At 43.4% G+C, this 17,650-nt stretch overlaps 1 protein-coding gene across 2 annotated transcripts in view; it reads left to right on the forward strand.

Moving 5' to 3' along the window:
- The first annotated feature begins 629 nt into the window (after positions 1-629).
- The window catches only part of LOC136443240 (neuropeptide FF receptor 2-like), a 32,531-nt gene continuing 15,510 nt past the window's right edge, over positions 630-17,650 (forward strand). The window contains exons 1-3 of one of the 2 annotated variants that reach the window (XM_066440411.1): positions 630-732; positions 9,894-10,075; positions 16,232-16,540. In XM_066440411.1, coding sequence (XP_066296508.1) covers positions 16,264-16,540 — 277 coding nt within the window. In that variant the 5' untranslated portion in view covers positions 630-732; positions 9,894-10,075; positions 16,232-16,263. Of the gene's footprint in view, positions 733-5,501; positions 10,076-16,231; positions 16,541-17,650 lie in introns of those variants that run through there. The other variant, XM_066440405.1, reaches the window with a different exon arrangement.

Raw genomic sequence — 17,650 nt, forward strand, 5'->3', positions numbered from 1 at the left:
GATGAAGCCGTCGAAGAAAGTTCTGAAATGAATTATTGGGGGGAAAGGGAGTTTAACGTTTCTACATTCACTTTGTAGATCACCTATACTGACATGAAAATGTCAGCGGCTCGAAAGTTTAATTTCTTGGATTTGCCCTAAGTTGTCCCCCTCCCTCTGACAGATTTTGGACTCGCCCATCCAGAGGCGGGCATACCTTGTTTTACGACAGGTTGGTTCACATGCGCACCTCTGACGACTGCAGACGTAACCAACCAACTTGCCGACAGGCCGTGCTTTTCTGCTACCCGTGGGAAAGATATCTAGACGCTCTTTCTCCACTTTCCTAGAAATTACAGAGCGAGAGATGTGTCCTGCATTGTGAGATTTGCGAATCGACCCGGTTTCGCTTCGGCCGGAAGGTACGTTAAAGTTATGTGTGGATAAAGAGGGAGTTTTCTTATATCTTAGGTATTACTGACGTCCCTTTTTTGTCATTTTGTCGTCATTTATATGCTTATTCGTGATATCTATTTTTTCTTTGCAGGCACAAGGGTCTGTAGACAGTTTAGGACATAGACAGAGAGAGAAAGACAGACAGAGAGAGAGAGGGGAGGGAGAGAGAGAGAGAGAGAGAGAGAGAGAGAGAGAGAGAGAGAGAGAGAGAGAGAGAGAGAGAGAGAGAGAGAGAGAGAGAGAGAGAGAGAGAGAGAGAGAGAGAGACCATTTCGACAAAACATTCGCCAAGAAAGGGTAAAATAATGTTTTTGAAATTACGTGGCATATTTGTTTGGAGATACATGTACATGTACTTTGTATGATTTTGACTTTGTTGTCAATACTTTTTTTCGCTGAGTATGACCATGTATGTATGTATGTATGTATGTCAAAACCGATCTCTGTATACTAGTAATTCAAATTTGTGCCGTGTTTTCCGTGGTTCGAAATCTTTGCTTTCATTTTTTTAATGCCAGAAATGTAGACAATTTAACTAGCCATTTGTTGGAATATTTTTATGTAAATCAAAACAATAAGTTGAATTTTTAGGGCGGTGTAGGACAGTAGACATTGTCTTGTAAGCGAACTACATTATTCTCAGCTGAACCCGCTGGCCATGGCCACACCGTAGCTAGGCACAGCCTTGTGTTTTATGCTTTTAACAAAACATTTATCCTTGAATTATACATTATGTTGTACTTAGTTTTCTCGAGACAATCCTTGGCGTAGTCCCAATGTTTGACTAAGTACCACATAATCTTTAATCTAGCTGTTTATCGTTATTTAAAAACATATTTTGATTAATCAAACCTTTCCAGCTCGAGGCAATCGTTGGCGTAGACCCATTTGACTTTGATCAATCAAAATAAGTTTTAAACGACGACGGCTTTTTGTGTCCATGTGACATATTTGCCCAGCATATTTACCTTCAAATTGGGTTGCCTTCAGATTAGTTCTATTTAGCATGCTTTTACCACAGATTTGGTCGCTCCGAAATTTTCCCGAGGGAACCGCACAATTTTCCCCACCATCTCCTACGACTAAGTGGTTCGTCAACCCCCGGAGTTTAATGTATCACTAAGCAGCACCATTGATTGACATTAATGAGCCTGAGATTTGTTAAAGTCTAAACCTCAGGGAGCGATTTCACAGCTGAAAGCCATTTGCAGCATTTATGTGGTCTATGTCTGCAAAAAAATGAATATACACAATTCTGTGTCTGTATCTATATGGCCGGTATAGGCGCCCTTCGGCGAAACACACCTGCTTCGCTGGCGCGCGGCACGGCAGCAGCTGGTAACGGTTATATCACACCGAACGACCTGTCACACATAACCTTTGCACATCTAACTGTAAGCGTTGTTTAAAACTATTCGATGAGGATGTCCATGCGTAGTACTTGGTAATAAGGACTTGCATTCTACGATAGTTCTTCGGAAAAAAATAAAGGCATGTCTATTTCTTGTTCTTTTCTCAGCAGATTTTAGCTACAGTGCTTGGTAGTTGGTACGTCCGCCAATTTGTTATCCATTTTGTACATTTTGCATATTCTGGACATCTTTATTCTGTCTTAGAGTGGCGTTCACTGCAATTCTGTTTTCATTTAAGTTCATCTTCAATGCATATGACTTCTGTGTGTCTTGCATTTATTTCTACGGCGCTATGTGCATTTTTTTGTGTGAATCACATTTTCTCTGTACGCCCCGTAGAGCATTGCGAAACTCGTGCTAGATGAAGATCTAAGGTTGTTGCAAGAAAAGCGCCAGAAATCATGCATACTTTTTTCTTGGAAATTACGATCAGAGACTAATTGCAATTGGGCGTCTGTGCCTAATTTCTGTACACGTACACTCCACACTCCGCCCTTTGAACGACAGAGATCAGACGGTGTTACTTCTTTGGTGTGTGTTCAGATGCCGGAGGTAAGACAGACAATCTCATAAGGTAGTGTAAATACCAGGACTTGGTGTTCATGATCACTGTTTGCGTTACACTGACGTCCGCCTTCACGTCTCACCGTAGATAGACGGACCATGGGTTCTGTTGACAGCTTGTTAGATTTCTCCCACGTACCGTTGAGAAAGGAGAGATGGTAGCCCCCTTAGCAGACTCCGCGGACGGCGATAGTTTTATATTGGCTGGAGTTATTTTTTGCATCACTTTGGCTGAAATCTAAAGAAGAAAAAAGGATTAAAAAAGAAGAACCCCTACCTACCGACCTTATTAGTGTCTAAAGACCGTAATTAGAAATGCAGCATACATTTTCCTAGGCCTAAGTTGTAATTATGGTGACGTGGGGCAGCTACTTAAATTTCTCCACCAAACCGCCTTCGTGTTTGAGACACCTTGCCTACGTGTGAAATACATTCTGGTTGGTCAGCTATTATGCTGCCAGGTTGAGTTTCACCAACCACAGCGCGGCTTAAAGCTTTTGATTGAATTCCAGTCGACTAGTCGAAGATGCATCCGACCAATCACCACCATGACAACACAGTTGCTCCAGAATTAGCAATCCCCACATTATAAGAGGAATTATTTTACAATGTGACCGATTGTATGGTTTCTTTGCGGAAACGAAACACCATTTAAGAGACAGCGCTGGAAGAATTCTCGCAATTCCACGGCGATCTGATCATAGCTGCTTCTACGCTCTGTGCTTATGTGACTCTTATGTAGATCAGTGACCTCTTCTCGCGCGTAGCTGGGTACCCTTCTGGTTGATTGGTTTAAGTAACTATACACAGGTAAAGAGTATCGCAGAGGATGTAAACTGTCGACTAGGATAACATATAGTGCACAGGCGAATACTCATGATCAAGACCTCGTTAAAGCTGCTACCGCCCGGTGTCACGACAAATAATTGCCCCTACACTACTTGGGTGTTTTCAGTATACCTGAGAGGAGAGACGCGTGATAATGTTCAAGCAAAAAGTCTGAGCGGATTTTGGAAGGAAGGGTCACGCTGTGAAGACTAACCCTAACTCAATCCTAACCCTGAACCCTCACTCTCCAAGAAGTTTCAATACGGCTTGGCGACATAACGGAAAACGGGACAAAATAGAAAGCCCGGCAAAGACGCCTAAAATCACGACATGTCAAGAAAATCAGCCGGAGCCGAACCTCTGCTTGTAGAGTATATAGCCCTAGCCATAGCCCTAGCTCTAACCCTAGGTTAGCCCTAGCTCTAGCTCGATCTAGCTATAACTCTAACCCTAATCCTAATCGTAACTCTAACCCTAACCCTAACTCCACACATGTGCAACCACAGTCCCTCACCAGGCAATTATTCGGCGCGACACCCCATCTCTTGGCAAACGTATGTATATGTTGAATATTCCCAGATGGCGTTCCGCCAAGTCACATTTCCCGGGATTCTTGAAACGTGACACAGATTTAGCTTTATTGTAATGTCAGCACTTTGTGTGTATGCCCTGAAATACGATCCACTGGGTGTGATTATCCGACACACGGACTAAAAGGATCAATCGCGCTAAGACTACGGCGTCTTAAGGCACGGCCAGGTAATCTCCAGGCAGATCTAACGAGCGCAAGACGAGTTTGGCCCTTTGGATACTGTCTTGCGCCCGGTAGATCCACTTCGAGGTAGGGGCGTAAGTCGGGCGGACTGATCACCGCATCGGTGGAATTTTGAAAAGAGAGCAAAACGGTCCCCGCGGTGCGATTCCCGCTAACTAAGGCTAACTAGGCGAGCATACAGTACGTGCAGAATGAGAGGACATTAGGATCATGGTGCCGAGCAGATAGGAAGTCAATTTCTGTCAAACGTGTGCGGAGATACTTTAAATCGTTAGCAGGGTTCTCAGGACATTCTGGGATGTCTTCACGGCAAGTGAACTATAAGACCGATTTGGTTTCAACCACCCTTCAGATAATCCCTATGTGCCCAGTAATATGTATGTTATCACGGCACCTATGTGTGTGCGTTTTAACTTCTGCTTGGAATTGGAATGCGTTTTAGTAATTGGGTGTGTTTGTGTGTGTGTGTGTGTGTGTGTGTGTGTGTGTGTGTGTGTGTGTGTGTGTGTGTGTGTGTGTGTGCTTGTGTGTATGTATGTGTGTGAGTGTGTGTGTCTGTATGTGTGTTTGGATGTGGTGGCTGAAAATGTATTTCTTCAAACAATGATTAACTGAAAAAATGTCTACATGTCAACAACGATAACAATAATCTCATCATATCCATGCGTATGAACGTAAAGGGCAATCTCATGGTTGACTGGTCCGGGTAGATAGCCTATCTTAGAAGATATTGTTTTGTACCAATCATCAATAAAACCTACACTATGACGTCAATGATGGTAGACCCGAACCCGAAACGGTTTTATCAACAGTTGGTTTAACGGCTGTAAGTTTTTCTTGTGCCGCTCGGCGATCAGATTCCACGCCCTCACTGAACCCCTCCTCTGCATCTCATCTACAATCATTGTCAACATTGGACAGATCACTTTTTCTGGAAGCATAATACCTGGATCTTATGTATTAGACTCATACATACACCGTGTCAGTTGTTACACTGTCTGCAAAGGAACCATACATAAGAGAAGCGAGAGGGAGGAAACACGTTACACTGTCTGCAAAGGAACCATACATAAGAGAAGCGAGAGGGAGGAAACACGTTACACTGTCTGCAAAGGAACCATACATAAGAGAAGCGAGAGGGAGGAAACACGTTACACTGTCTGCAAAGGAACCATACATAAGAGAAGCGCGAGAGAGGAAACAGAAGACAGGCATAATATATCATACCTGTTTGCGGCTTCGCGATTTGTTTAAGGAACCATCGACACACAAATGCTGGTAACGTCCTGGTCTGACAGGTCATTGTTTCTGTGGACCCTATCAGTAATGCAAATGGCCTTCCATTAATGCACAGGCATTTCTTACAATACATCAAAAAATGAAGCTTAAGCATCTGTCATATATAGCCGACCATGGCCACCACTACCACCCACCGCCCGACCTTCTCCAGACCACGGTTGGAAGATAGTCGTGAGCAAGGCTATCTGCGGTCGGGAGTTGATCAGCAAGGTCTTTAAAAGTCGTCTACGCCAGCTGACTATAAATTCTGAAAAACCAACCTCGTTAAAGTCACATTCTGGTTTGATGAGGAACGAACTTAAGCTAGAAGAGGATGGATTTCAGGCAACTTTAAACCCATCACCGAGTTTGGTTGGTCAGGGCAAAGTCGTGGGAAGGTCCTGAATGTGTAATAGTGGCTTAAGGTTTCTTCCCGTTTATGACCCATCAAGCCAACTTATGACAGGGCGGGCAAGGCAATCTTCGTGCCTAAAGGTTGTAAAACGACAACAAAATGAACGCCCTGCTCCCTCTTTTGTAACATTATGTCGCATTTGCTGAAGTTACTTGTTGTTTAGCCTCATTTTCACTCGCGTCACTCTGTCAAACTCATGCTCATTACTGATATGCTGGTCCATAACGCACTGTCTGTTTTCATTCAAATCAGGTTATATTTGTTGTTGCCCTGAGAGATAGTCATTCAGGGTTCCTGACACGTACGTGAACAGCACAACAAGTCGGTAACTAATCGCCTTGAGGCTTATATTTCGTCGTGTACGTGTGTTGTAACAGCGTACAGTGACCTCGCCATGCACGGCTTTCCCTCAGAACATGCTGCCTCCTGGAGTGTGCGACCTTTGCAGGGGAAGATTTATATAAGCGGAGGATTTGCACCTTTGGGCGCTGCTCTTCGAGGTCTGGTGGCAATCCGTCAGGCTTGTTGTGACCTGAGGTGGTCTGATGACTGTTTCAGAGTGCGGTAACCTGTGTATAGCAAGTCGTCACACTGTCTGCAAGGGTCGGGTGGAGAGATAGTGTATACAGGTGAATGATGTACCCGGCCACTGTAGGACTCTAAGTGCCACATATGTAAGTCATGAGATGGTTTAAGAGGATTACAATCTACTCCCTGCAGCTTTACTCTAATCCAGGATTATACCATACTGATTTGATTATATGGATGGCATCCTCTTGCGACCCTAAAACTGATGCAAGCGTGAGAAAAAAAAGTTGCGCAAAAAGTTGCCTTCATTGTGAAATCTAACTGGTCAGGAAAGTGGAACACACGGAACACGGTATATAAAGTGGTCCCATACATCGAAGATGCACGGTATATCAAACACAAAATTTCTTGATCTTTCTACCTTCCTACATTTTGTATCCTCTAATTTGACTTTGGAAAACTTTGATCGAAATAAGCTTACTTGAGCAAAATATTACTCGCAAGAAAACACTTTTCCGTGCAAAACACAAATCGTTCAAAGAGGTCATACTGATTGTTTCACTACGGCCAAACCAAGGATTTTCTCCTTAGCACTCCGAGTAGGCCTTTGGCACTTTGGACTGGTTCTTGTGACACGCTGCAGCTGGAAGCTTAACTTGTGAAATGGTTAAATCTGTAGCACAAGGGTCAGTATCCCTTATATAACTCTTCACTTGCACAAAACATACAATCTTTAACGTGCAAGGCGTAAGTTAAAATCAGGTTACGATAGGCATTCTACGACATTACAATCCACTTTCCGATATTCCTTTGCAATTTACGGCATATAGTTGTTTCACAGGTTCTTGGTGCGATTTACAATTACACTATGGTCAAATTTGTTTGGAAACGGACGAAAGCTGATGCGCGCGCAAATGTCATACATATTATCAAGCTTAAGTCAGTGTGGCCTTAGATCTTTGAACCGTTTGATGATAACGGTCAGGGTTTCAAAAACGTTTCAGTAGCTTGGGTAAGAACAACAACTAACAACTACGTGATGGGATAGAGACAGCAGATGCATCACATCGTTTCAAGGCTATATTCATGACTAACTGTTGAGGTTGAAAATTGCGTCACCCATCGCGTATCGATACAGCAGGCCAGGCATGTTTTATCGAACATTTTAGTTTATATACAGCTTTTAGGATTCTTATATAAGTTCTTCACTTGGGCACTACGTCCTCCTTTTCTGGCCGTTAAGCCCCCGTCACAAATGAAGAATTTAGCTCGGCCGACTTGTCGGCGAGCTCCAAATGGCGATTTTCGGTCGAAGTACGACCGACGTCCTGTCGATTCTACGGGCTTCGGGCGAATTTTCGGAGCTCGGCCGACGTTCGCGGGTCACTGGAAGCTGCGCTTAAATTCAGCGAGGCCTCGGCGACGATTTTTGAACTCGCACGGCTCGTCAACAGTTTGCCCGTAGCTCGCCCGAGCAACGCCCAGCGCTCGGTCAATATTCGGGCGGGCATCCGAGGATTTTAGACCCGATTTTTGGTCGGTCGGAGGTCGCCCGAACTCTTCGGCCTCGTGCGAGCCTCGCACGGGCTTTGTACAATAATCGGCCGACCGTCGTCAGTGTTCCGGCCGACTCATGAAAAATAAGGCGTGCTTCGGGCGAGCGTTGTACTGGTGTCGATGGGAGCTTGGACGGGCTCCGGCCGAACTCCTTCTTGTTTATAGATAAAAGGTAACGACAGCTTGGTTTATAACATAGATGATAAATAATACTTTAATATTAACTAATACTAATATCAACTTGTCAAAGAATGCTGCCGAACTTTTCTAATGAAAGACAATTCAATCGCAAAGTTAAATTTTCATTGAAACAATTTTATTATAAATAAAATGTGGACACCGAAGACAATACTTCTTGTGTTTTTTTTTGGTATTGGTTTGGATGTTTCAATTTATATATTAATGAACTTGGGCTTGACTTTTGAGGCTTGACTTGACTTCCTGAGTTTTTCCTACACAAAATGACTAGTTGAAAGTCTACTGAGTCATTTTAGATCTATGTTTGTCTGCCGAGGCACGCCCAGGCGTCGGCAGGCTTATCAACGGTCGGCCGAAGCTCGGACGGCGTTCGCCCGAGCTTCGGTCGATTTCAGTTTGCTGAAAATGTTTGGATCGGGGTTAAACGACTGGTCTGTTGACTTTGTGGCTCCTGCGCTAGTATTCGGATTGGTTTATGACAAAATTCCTGTTTAGGTTATTATTTTCAGTGTGCCCACCCACTTCACTCATGCCCGACAGATTTGCCACAACTCAGAAAGTAAAGTTGGTCCAAATTTGAACTTGTAACCAGGTCAGTTGATTCTGACTTCGTCCGTGTCCAAGACATGGTACCGTCTTATGCGGAATTTATGATTATTAGTGTTCGACGGACGTCGCCCGAGCTCCGTTCAATTTGTGACGGGGCAGGTTTTCAGCGAAAAATACGGTCGACGCTCGGGCGAATTTGAAATTCGGCGAGCTTCCGGCGATCTACAAAATCGGCCGATGCTCGCATGAATTGTGACGCCGGCTTTATGCAGCTGATGTACTTATGATTTGTTCCTAACGCTCTTATGTCAGCATCATTGTTCAGTGGCATGGCCTTAATTTTCCAGTTGGAAAGGTTTTCTTACGAAACTACTCATCCGTTTGTCTTACGATATATTTAGAAGGCACTGTTCAGAGAAAGCTGTCATACCGCGGAGGTTATGTAAAGTCCGATGGGAAGATGGCAGTCTCAGGGGGAGTCATTAATTCGTAAAGATAGATCTGCAGCGCATATGGTTTCATCCTTATGGTCCTCACCCACTGTGACATTCCTAGTGAGAGGGACATGAGACTGTCGCTGAAGAAGTCTCCTTGGTCTCAGATGGATTTTCTTCAATAAGGCCAAAGTCAATAAAATCAATAAAGATGAGTATCAAATCAACCAATGCCGATGTCAGGTGTGCAAACCAAGCTTTGGTGGATTGAACCGGTTTGACCAGACTTTAGTGGATTGAACCGGTTTGACCAGATTTGGCGGATTGAACCGGTTTGACCAGATTTGGTGGATTGAACCGGTTTGACTAGACTTTGGTGGATTGAACCGGTTTGACCAGATTTGGTGGATTGAACCGGTTTGACCAGACTTTGATGGATTGAACCGGTTTGACCAGACTTTGGTGGATTGAACCGGATTGACCAGACTTTGGTGGATTGAACCGGTTTGACCAGACTTTGGTGGATTGAACCGGTTTGACCAGACTTTGGTGGATTGAACCGGTTTGTAAAATGGTACCCCTCTCTGAGGATGTAGCATCAATGCAATAAAATCAATGCTTAGATCGGGTAGTTCTTAATGGTTACTCTTGTGTGTACTTTCCTTCATCTCGCTTCTACATGCATCTGTTTCTATTGGAGTCTTCTCTGTTCTCTGGCGAACCGGTGCTTGTCAGTAAGTGTACGATTTATGCTTCTGAAGAAAACATTGCCGTGTTGCGCGCAGGCGCCTTGCATCTGCGTCCGCTTGAAACATTTTAAAGACGCCCACTTGGAGAGAGACTCCGTCGGTGGCGAGAGCGGCGGCCTTGTGATTGATAGCCAGCGTCCCTTCACGCTTTTCCCTCTTCCCCGCACACAGGATAGCCACATGTCGAGAGAGTGGTCCGCACACAGCCGCCAACGCAAGCCTTTACGAAACAGATGACACGCCAAATTCATTAAATAGGACGAAACAAGATCTGGCAGCGCATATCAGGGCGACCTCTTCAACAGACGGGTGTCACGAAGACAACGCTGCGTGGCGCTGCGGTCGCTCGTCAGGTATTTTTGCTGCTTGTGGTTTTATCTTTGCCTTATGACACATGTAGGCTTGTTCCGTGTCCTGCTTGTCTGTACCAGGTATGTTTTCCGTCGGTTGATTACCACGGTTTGAGTCTTAAGTCCGTGTGATTGTCTCTATGAGTGCAGTTCTGATGGCATCGTTACCGGCACTGATGTAGATGTGGCCGGCCAACTGATATGTTATCTTGGACAAAACAGACATTCGAAAGGGTTAAGCACTGATATGCATACAAACTCTATCGTTGACCAGTAACCTGTAACATTATCGACTGATCTTGGATTTTCTGATTTCAGTGAATAGTGAAGGACTTGTGATATTGTCTTCGGCCTTAAAAGCGGAAATAAATTTGTCATCAGACTCGGTTTTCTAACGACTGGTGCCGGCCCAGACACAAAGTAAGGACTAAGGTACATGCCGCGTCCACCCACGGATTTCTACCGACCCTCACAAGTATTCTAGTGTCTATAATCTACATTTCTAGTCCTTGCCTGTGGCTTGTAGATAGCCATGCCAACAAGGCAGTAGCAGTTCCCAATTCAACCAGGCGGATGCGTGGCGCTATCCCCAAACTACCTACTACGAAAGCGTACATGACTAGTTGGAACCACATGTTTCCTTGTAGATTTTGCGCTCCCGGGGATTGTTGGCTCCTCGTGTTTCTCTTTCTTTATCTTTTGTTTACTAACGAGTATGTGCGACGGGGAAACGGTTCGCGTGATGAAATCTTGCCGGAGTTAAAATTAAAAGCAATCATAACTACAAGCCGTACGTTTGTTATCTTAAGGTACTCAATGTAAGGGATTTGCGGCAAAAACAAAAATATTTTGAATAACAAAATATTCACATCATTGACATACAGTCATAATCGCAGACAGTCGCGTCATATTATTTCATATCTCTAACAATCATTTTACAAACAGCATTAAAAAAACCGGTGGTACCTATAAAAACACGCTAGTCGGAATGAAGAAACATCTCATATCTACGCATTCATACAAAGTAATGGTGTCGTATATTGACTCAATGAAATTCGTTACGCAGCGCAATACGCGTTTAAGTCAATTTTCTATGTCAATGTTAAACTGGGTGCCTGGCAATTATTTGACAACAGACGACAGCTTGTGCGTTACAACTTCAGGTGCAGGGGTTCAATATTTACGCCCTCCAAGATTTATATTTCTCTCTACGTGCGCTGCTTAGCATTCTGACGCTTCAGGGCCACATCGCGGGGTTCCGGTATTCTCCAAGCAGGAGTTGTCGGTCGAGTGGGCTAGAACTTCGGGAGAGTAACGTCAAAAATCCCGGACACTCCTAGCCCACTCGACCGAAACCTCTGCTTGGAGAATAGGGTTCCGCATTTGTGCTCGCGATGCGCCGGCCGAAGGCATCACCCACAACGCATGCCGGGCCTTATGGCTGGTTCATCAGATTACTGGCGATATCTAACCGCCTTGCCTTCCTGTTTTCACATCCATCATCCTTTTCAATTATTTCCAACGTGTATGTATGTATGTATGTCCTTGCTGGATCATACACTGCATCGATCGGTACTAATCAAAATGTACGCTGGAAGCTTAAGAGTGGAGTTGACGTGAAAAGTCACTATCTGTTTTCACATCTATCATCCTTTGCAATTATTCTAGTCGTGTATGTATGCCCTTGCTGGATCATACATACGGTTGATTGGTACTGTTCAAAATGTGCCAAAGCAGCCGGAAGAGTGGAGTTGACATGAAAAGTCACCACCTGTTTTCACATCTATCATCCTTTTGAATTATTCCAGCCGTGCACGTATGTATGTATGTATGTATGTATGTATGTATGTATGTATGTATGTATGTATGTATGTATGTATGTATGTATGTATGTATGTATGTCCTTGCTGGATCAACATACGATTGATTAGTACTGTTCAAAATGTGTCAAAGTAGAGGGAACAGTAGAGTTGACATGAAAAGTCACCAAAATATATTTTGATTTCCCCGTGGACAAGGAGAAAGCTACCCTTCTATTAACGTAAAAACAGAACCCTTCCCTGATAGCAACAGCGGGGCACTTCATCTTCTACTCTTTCAAAACTAGGAGTCACATTGATATCATAGATACAGATTCAGGCAATGTATCTCTGGCACTGGGTACCATTGCACGTGCAATCTTCACTCCTTTGTCAAAACAAGGAGGTCAAATATACATATTTATTGTATATTTAATATTGTAAATTTAACCTCCTTGGTCAAAACTAGGATTGGTGTCAAAAATACAGATTCAGGCAATGCTCTGGAATGAGTTACTATCGTGTTTCACATGAAATATTCACTCCTTTGTAATCAACTTACAGCTTACTTGAGGCTAGTCTTGTGGCAGTTATGCTTCAATCGAAGCACGGAAAAATATAAGCATTGAGAATCCATTGAAGTGGGTGAAAGCTGCCATTTCTGAATGTCTTGCTAGAGTAAGATCTATTGCAAGGACGACGGCGCCATGTTTAGTCAGACGTTAAGTTTTATTATTTACTAGTGGCTCCGTGATATGTCTACAATGACATTTGGAAGCGTATTATATTTATTGGTCTGCAATTCTGGCGCCGTAAAGTTTGCTTCGATGCACGGCAGACCACCCTAACTTCACTGACAATCAAGAAGTGCATCTATTTTCTCAGCCGTACATGTAGATGTCAAAGGAAAGAGTTCCACTGCAAATTGCCTTTATTAACGCTTCGCAGAGTTCAGTCTCCTTTGCATTTCAGTTTCAAAATGATACTGACAACTTACGTTACACTGGATAGTTCACCAATACTCGGTCCAAAGGCTGCCGAGCCAAAGGCCCCCGTTTCAGGGACACCGTAATTTCCTCTGTAGCTTTTTAGCCAGACAAAATACATTCCCGAGAGCAAAGATAACAATTAAGAAGCAAGAAGTACATTCTGGATTCGTGCACGAAGTCTTGCTGTTAGCGAGGCCAATGTTTTACCATCCCCACTACCAGTATTTCTACACTTCATTCTGGTGAAAAAGACGTTTCAACATAACGCTAGTCTATAAAATCAAAATCGAACAAACATCTTCTAAGATTTGGTCACAAGAAGGTTCTTTACCGACGTACATTGAATGTAGAGTAGGTTTCTCAATGCTCAAAGGAAGACGTGGTTTCCTTTTTCAAAGGTTCGAGATTGCAATGGACTGATTTTACCGAGTTATTTGATTACAGTCGTTACCAAGGCCGTACATGTGGGAAATTGCCGGGTCCATACAAAGCCGACAGCGCTGCAACTTGCAGATAAAATTGCCAGAATCATGTTAACGTTGTGTGCTGCATGCAACAACCAGCCGTGAATACAAAACATACCACAGTGAGTTTTGGAATGTTGCTATCACCCTATCTCCAAGCAGATGTTGTGTCAAAGCTCGTAACTTTTCTGACGTCTACATGGCTTCAGTGTAACCTTCTCCCTGCTACCTAACTCCGTAACTAATAGAAAATGGAGTGACGGACGGCTACTTCAGTGTTAAAGGTTCAAAAACGTTGTAATTTTACACCCTAACATCTGCTCAGAGCGTAGCTACCACCGCCTTCTCGATTTGCCCAGCCGAAGACCACTAATACCTCTTAATTAGATTAACGCCGATAAAAAATGACCGAACTCATTATCGTCCACTATGTAGGTACCACGTCATGACATGTTTTGATGGCAATTTGATATGACAAATTATCGGTGATTTCATCCAAACCGCTGACGCACACCAAACCAGATAATCACATTATGAATATTAATCTATTATGCCCTTAGAAATGAGAGATCACCAGTAAGTGGCCTTTTCTCCTTCGAGATTTAATGTATAGAAATTATACTGCCTATTACCCGTCTTTAGCTAGGTTATACGCCCTTCAGTTTATATAAGTCATTGGAGAACAATACATTCCTCATGTAGTTATACCCTGACGCCCAGAAACTGACGGTATACCAAGTTATATCTATTGTCCTTAACTAGGTCATACGTCTTTTATGTTATATATATGATTGACGAACAAAACATTTTTTTACCCTTTTATAATGTGAAAAAGATGTTATCACACCTTCACGTCAACACTTACAGAAATTAATCATATCTCTTGTCTGAAACCAGATCTTACGCCTCCTTCTTTATACACCGTATTGGGAAAAAAATGCTTTTAATTTTTCTTTGAAAAAAAAAACAAAAAAACACTCTGACACTTGTTTTTCTCAAAGCAGATGAAACACAGTTGATGTATGTATAAGTTATAAAAGAAAGAAGCCTCTGTGATCTCTTTTACTTCAAAAGAATGCCAATTTGCTTTTCCATTAACACTCAAACGATGACCGTAATTGAATCATTTATCTCAAACTGTTTGTTTTTTCAAGAAATGAAACATTCGCTTTTCATCTGAAGTAATGCGTTTAAACTTGTACCAAACACCGACATATTGAATTCTACGTTGTGCCACCTTCCTTACATAAATGATAAAACTCAGACTTTGGGTCATCATGTTATTGAGATGAGGAGATGAAGTTATCTTTACGTTGGTGAATTTTGCGAATCCGATGCATAAAGATTTTTTACAGTCTCCAAAAGTGCCATCTATATCAAACAAATCCCTCGTAGCGTCCAGAGATGTTGAAACGTAAGTTGTTATAGATTATTCATTGATTTGATTTAATTTTGAATTTATTAGGCTTGCAACAGTGCAATACACCCGGAACACAGGCAGCTATTGCTGGTGTCGTGACCCGCACACATAATATACCCATTTTTACACTTGGGTGGAGTGAGGAAAGTCGTGTAAAGTGCATTTTCCCCAAGGATACACCATCGGTAGCGTCAGGGGATTTGAACCCGGGACCGTACCGCTAGGTTCTGGGCCGAAAACCCAGCCGTTACGCCACACGACCCCACTAATCATCGACATGCCCGAGCTTCTACGGCCGTAGATAATTTTCATTCCCATGATGAAGACGATCTCAATTATGACATACCACCTGCTGGATAGGTCGTCTAAATATAGAATAAGAAAATAATTGCATGGCCTACGTGTGAAACGTGTGATTACAGTGAAGAAAAGCTTCTAAAATAGCCCGTCCCCTCATGTGGAGTGTATGATATAAAGTTCATATCATAGACGGCCTTTGTCCGTTGTGCTTCTCCGTTATTCCATTTCGTTACATAACGATTGATTTTTCTATGCTACCAACAGAATGCAAACTTCCTAATGTGTGAAACCACTGTAATGTTCTCCTGTTTATCTTTTCAAACGAAGAAAGATTGATAACTTTTAAGGGAGACTAAATTATCGCCGTTAGTTGCCCACTTTACACGCGATTTCGGGACGGCGACAGCTTTTCTCGCCGTCCAAAAAGGAATGTTGGGGCCATTCGAATGTTTTTCCCCGATATCGTGAAAATCCAGCCCACGATAGCTTCGAGAGTCCCCGATAGCCTCAGCGCGTGTTTAAAGTTAGCCTCTGTTTGCGCCATTACGCACCTCAGTGGGAATGTGACACCAGTCGGTCCGCTTCTCGAAAACCTGTCCAGTCCCTCAGCGGCAAGACCAGTGGTTTAGTCTTACCACAGCAAAGTGGGTTTAGTTCAGACCGGTGACAGGGGCGAGTTGCACCCTAGATTGTCTGTAATCTTAATTCAGCTGCGGATTTGCTACAGGTCAATGGTTAACCGCACAACCGGCGTACAGTGATCCTATTTTCACCCACTTCTGTTGAACCTTAAGCTTCTCCCTGCTTTAGGCTTATTCAGCCGCCAACGTTGAGGCGGCGTAAAAATGTAGGTCGACAAGGAGAAGGGTAGATTAAGTATCAGCTATGCTATATTGTGTGAAGTATCATATTTATCGACCGCAACAGGGGAAGTAGATGTGTGATTTTTTTTTTTTTATGTTGGGGGAGTCCTCATTCATTACCATGAAAATACGTAGATAGCCACCACAAATTACTGTTGCTGTTTGTTGAATGTTTTTATTCTTCGTGTGGCCGGTCTAGATGGCACGCGTGAGCTTTCGGGAACGTGACGTAATAGGTCAAAGGGGCCGAGAAGTAGGTATCGCCCTCCGTCCCGGTTGAAAGAAGATTGTTGAGCTATGATACATTTAATGTATTTTACACAGATTTGCCATAAGACGTAGAGGCTGTTCCAGCCATGGACCAATTCGTCAACAATACGACCGTTACTGGTGACGTCATGGACAACATCCCCACCATGAAGCACTCTCCGTTGGTGGCCGCCATCTTTACGGCGTTCTACGTCATCGTCTTCGTCCTGGGCGTCACGGGCAACATGCTGGTCTGCGTCGTCGTCATCAAGGACCGGAGCATGCGCACTGTCACCAACTACTTCATCGTGAACCTGGCCGTGAGTGACCTGCTGGTCATGTTGCTCTGTCTGCCTGTCACCCTGGTCGACAACTTACTCACAGGTTTGTTTGCTTTCTTTCTTTGTTTGTTTGTATGTTTGTTTGTTTCCTTGCATTCCTTGATGCAAACTCATCAACATGTTGGTAACTATATAAACAAACAAACAAATGGCCATCTGCAACAGAAACATAATCTGTGTAGGTGGTAAGAGAATGGAATGGTAAGCTTTCGATCCAATGAAAGAGGACTGCAATGGCCTTCTTCAGAATGAATGACCTACTGTCACGTGACCTTGAGGACGCGTGTTTCCAGAAATGGACTCTCTTAGTTTAGCGAAGTTATAATCTTATAAAGCGGACATGTCCGTAAACCGCATGTTTGTGTGTGTGATGAATTTAACCCAACTAGCTGGTTGCCTTTTCATTGTTTTGAGGCTGTTGATGCCCGTGTGGACAGAACTAACGCCACAAAGTGTATGACAGATGAAACGGATTTACGAAGCAGTGCTTTGGTTCAATACATCGATAAAGGTCTTTCTACCCGCCAAAGGTGAATGGCTTCCTGTGCCCTCTAATGGCTCGTGATTTACGTCATCATTGAGTGGGTGGGCCAGGCCATGTCCCTGTTTCTGGGGCATGGATCGACACAGGACAGCCTCTGGTTAAGTAAAAGGGTGCGCCACCACTACGTCTGTAATTTGTTTTCTCACATGAATTTAAAAAAAAAGGTAGCCAGTTGTCTAAATGTTGACCACTTATAGGGCAGATGCTACAGTGACTGCTTCCCATAGGAAAGCACGTTAAGAGGCCCTAAAACATAAGTACTAACCAAAATGTTAATCTTAAAAATTCTGCTGCACCTGAAAGTCAGAAGGGTCTGTTTCATAACGATGGAAAGAAAAAAGGGTATTGACCAGCTCTTACTCCCAGAAAATTCGAAATCAGTGCAGAAACCCTACCTACCAGTTTTCTCTGATTAGTATATATCCGATCAGGGCCTGGAGGACCCAACTACTCACACATGTCCTGACGCGAACTAAACTGCTGAACTGTACAAATTTTTACCAAAATGGGAGAGCTTAGACCCTACCTGTGCTGTCTAACCCAACAAGGCTCCAGATTTGGCCAGAATTTTCAAGGAAAAGAAGGATTTTCAAGGGTTTAAGGTATGCT

This window comes from Branchiostoma lanceolatum, chromosome 1, assembly GCF_035083965.1.
Source record: "Branchiostoma lanceolatum isolate klBraLanc5 chromosome 1, klBraLanc5.hap2, whole genome shotgun sequence".
Taxonomy (NCBI): domain Eukaryota; kingdom Metazoa; phylum Chordata; class Leptocardii; order Amphioxiformes; family Branchiostomatidae; genus Branchiostoma; species Branchiostoma lanceolatum.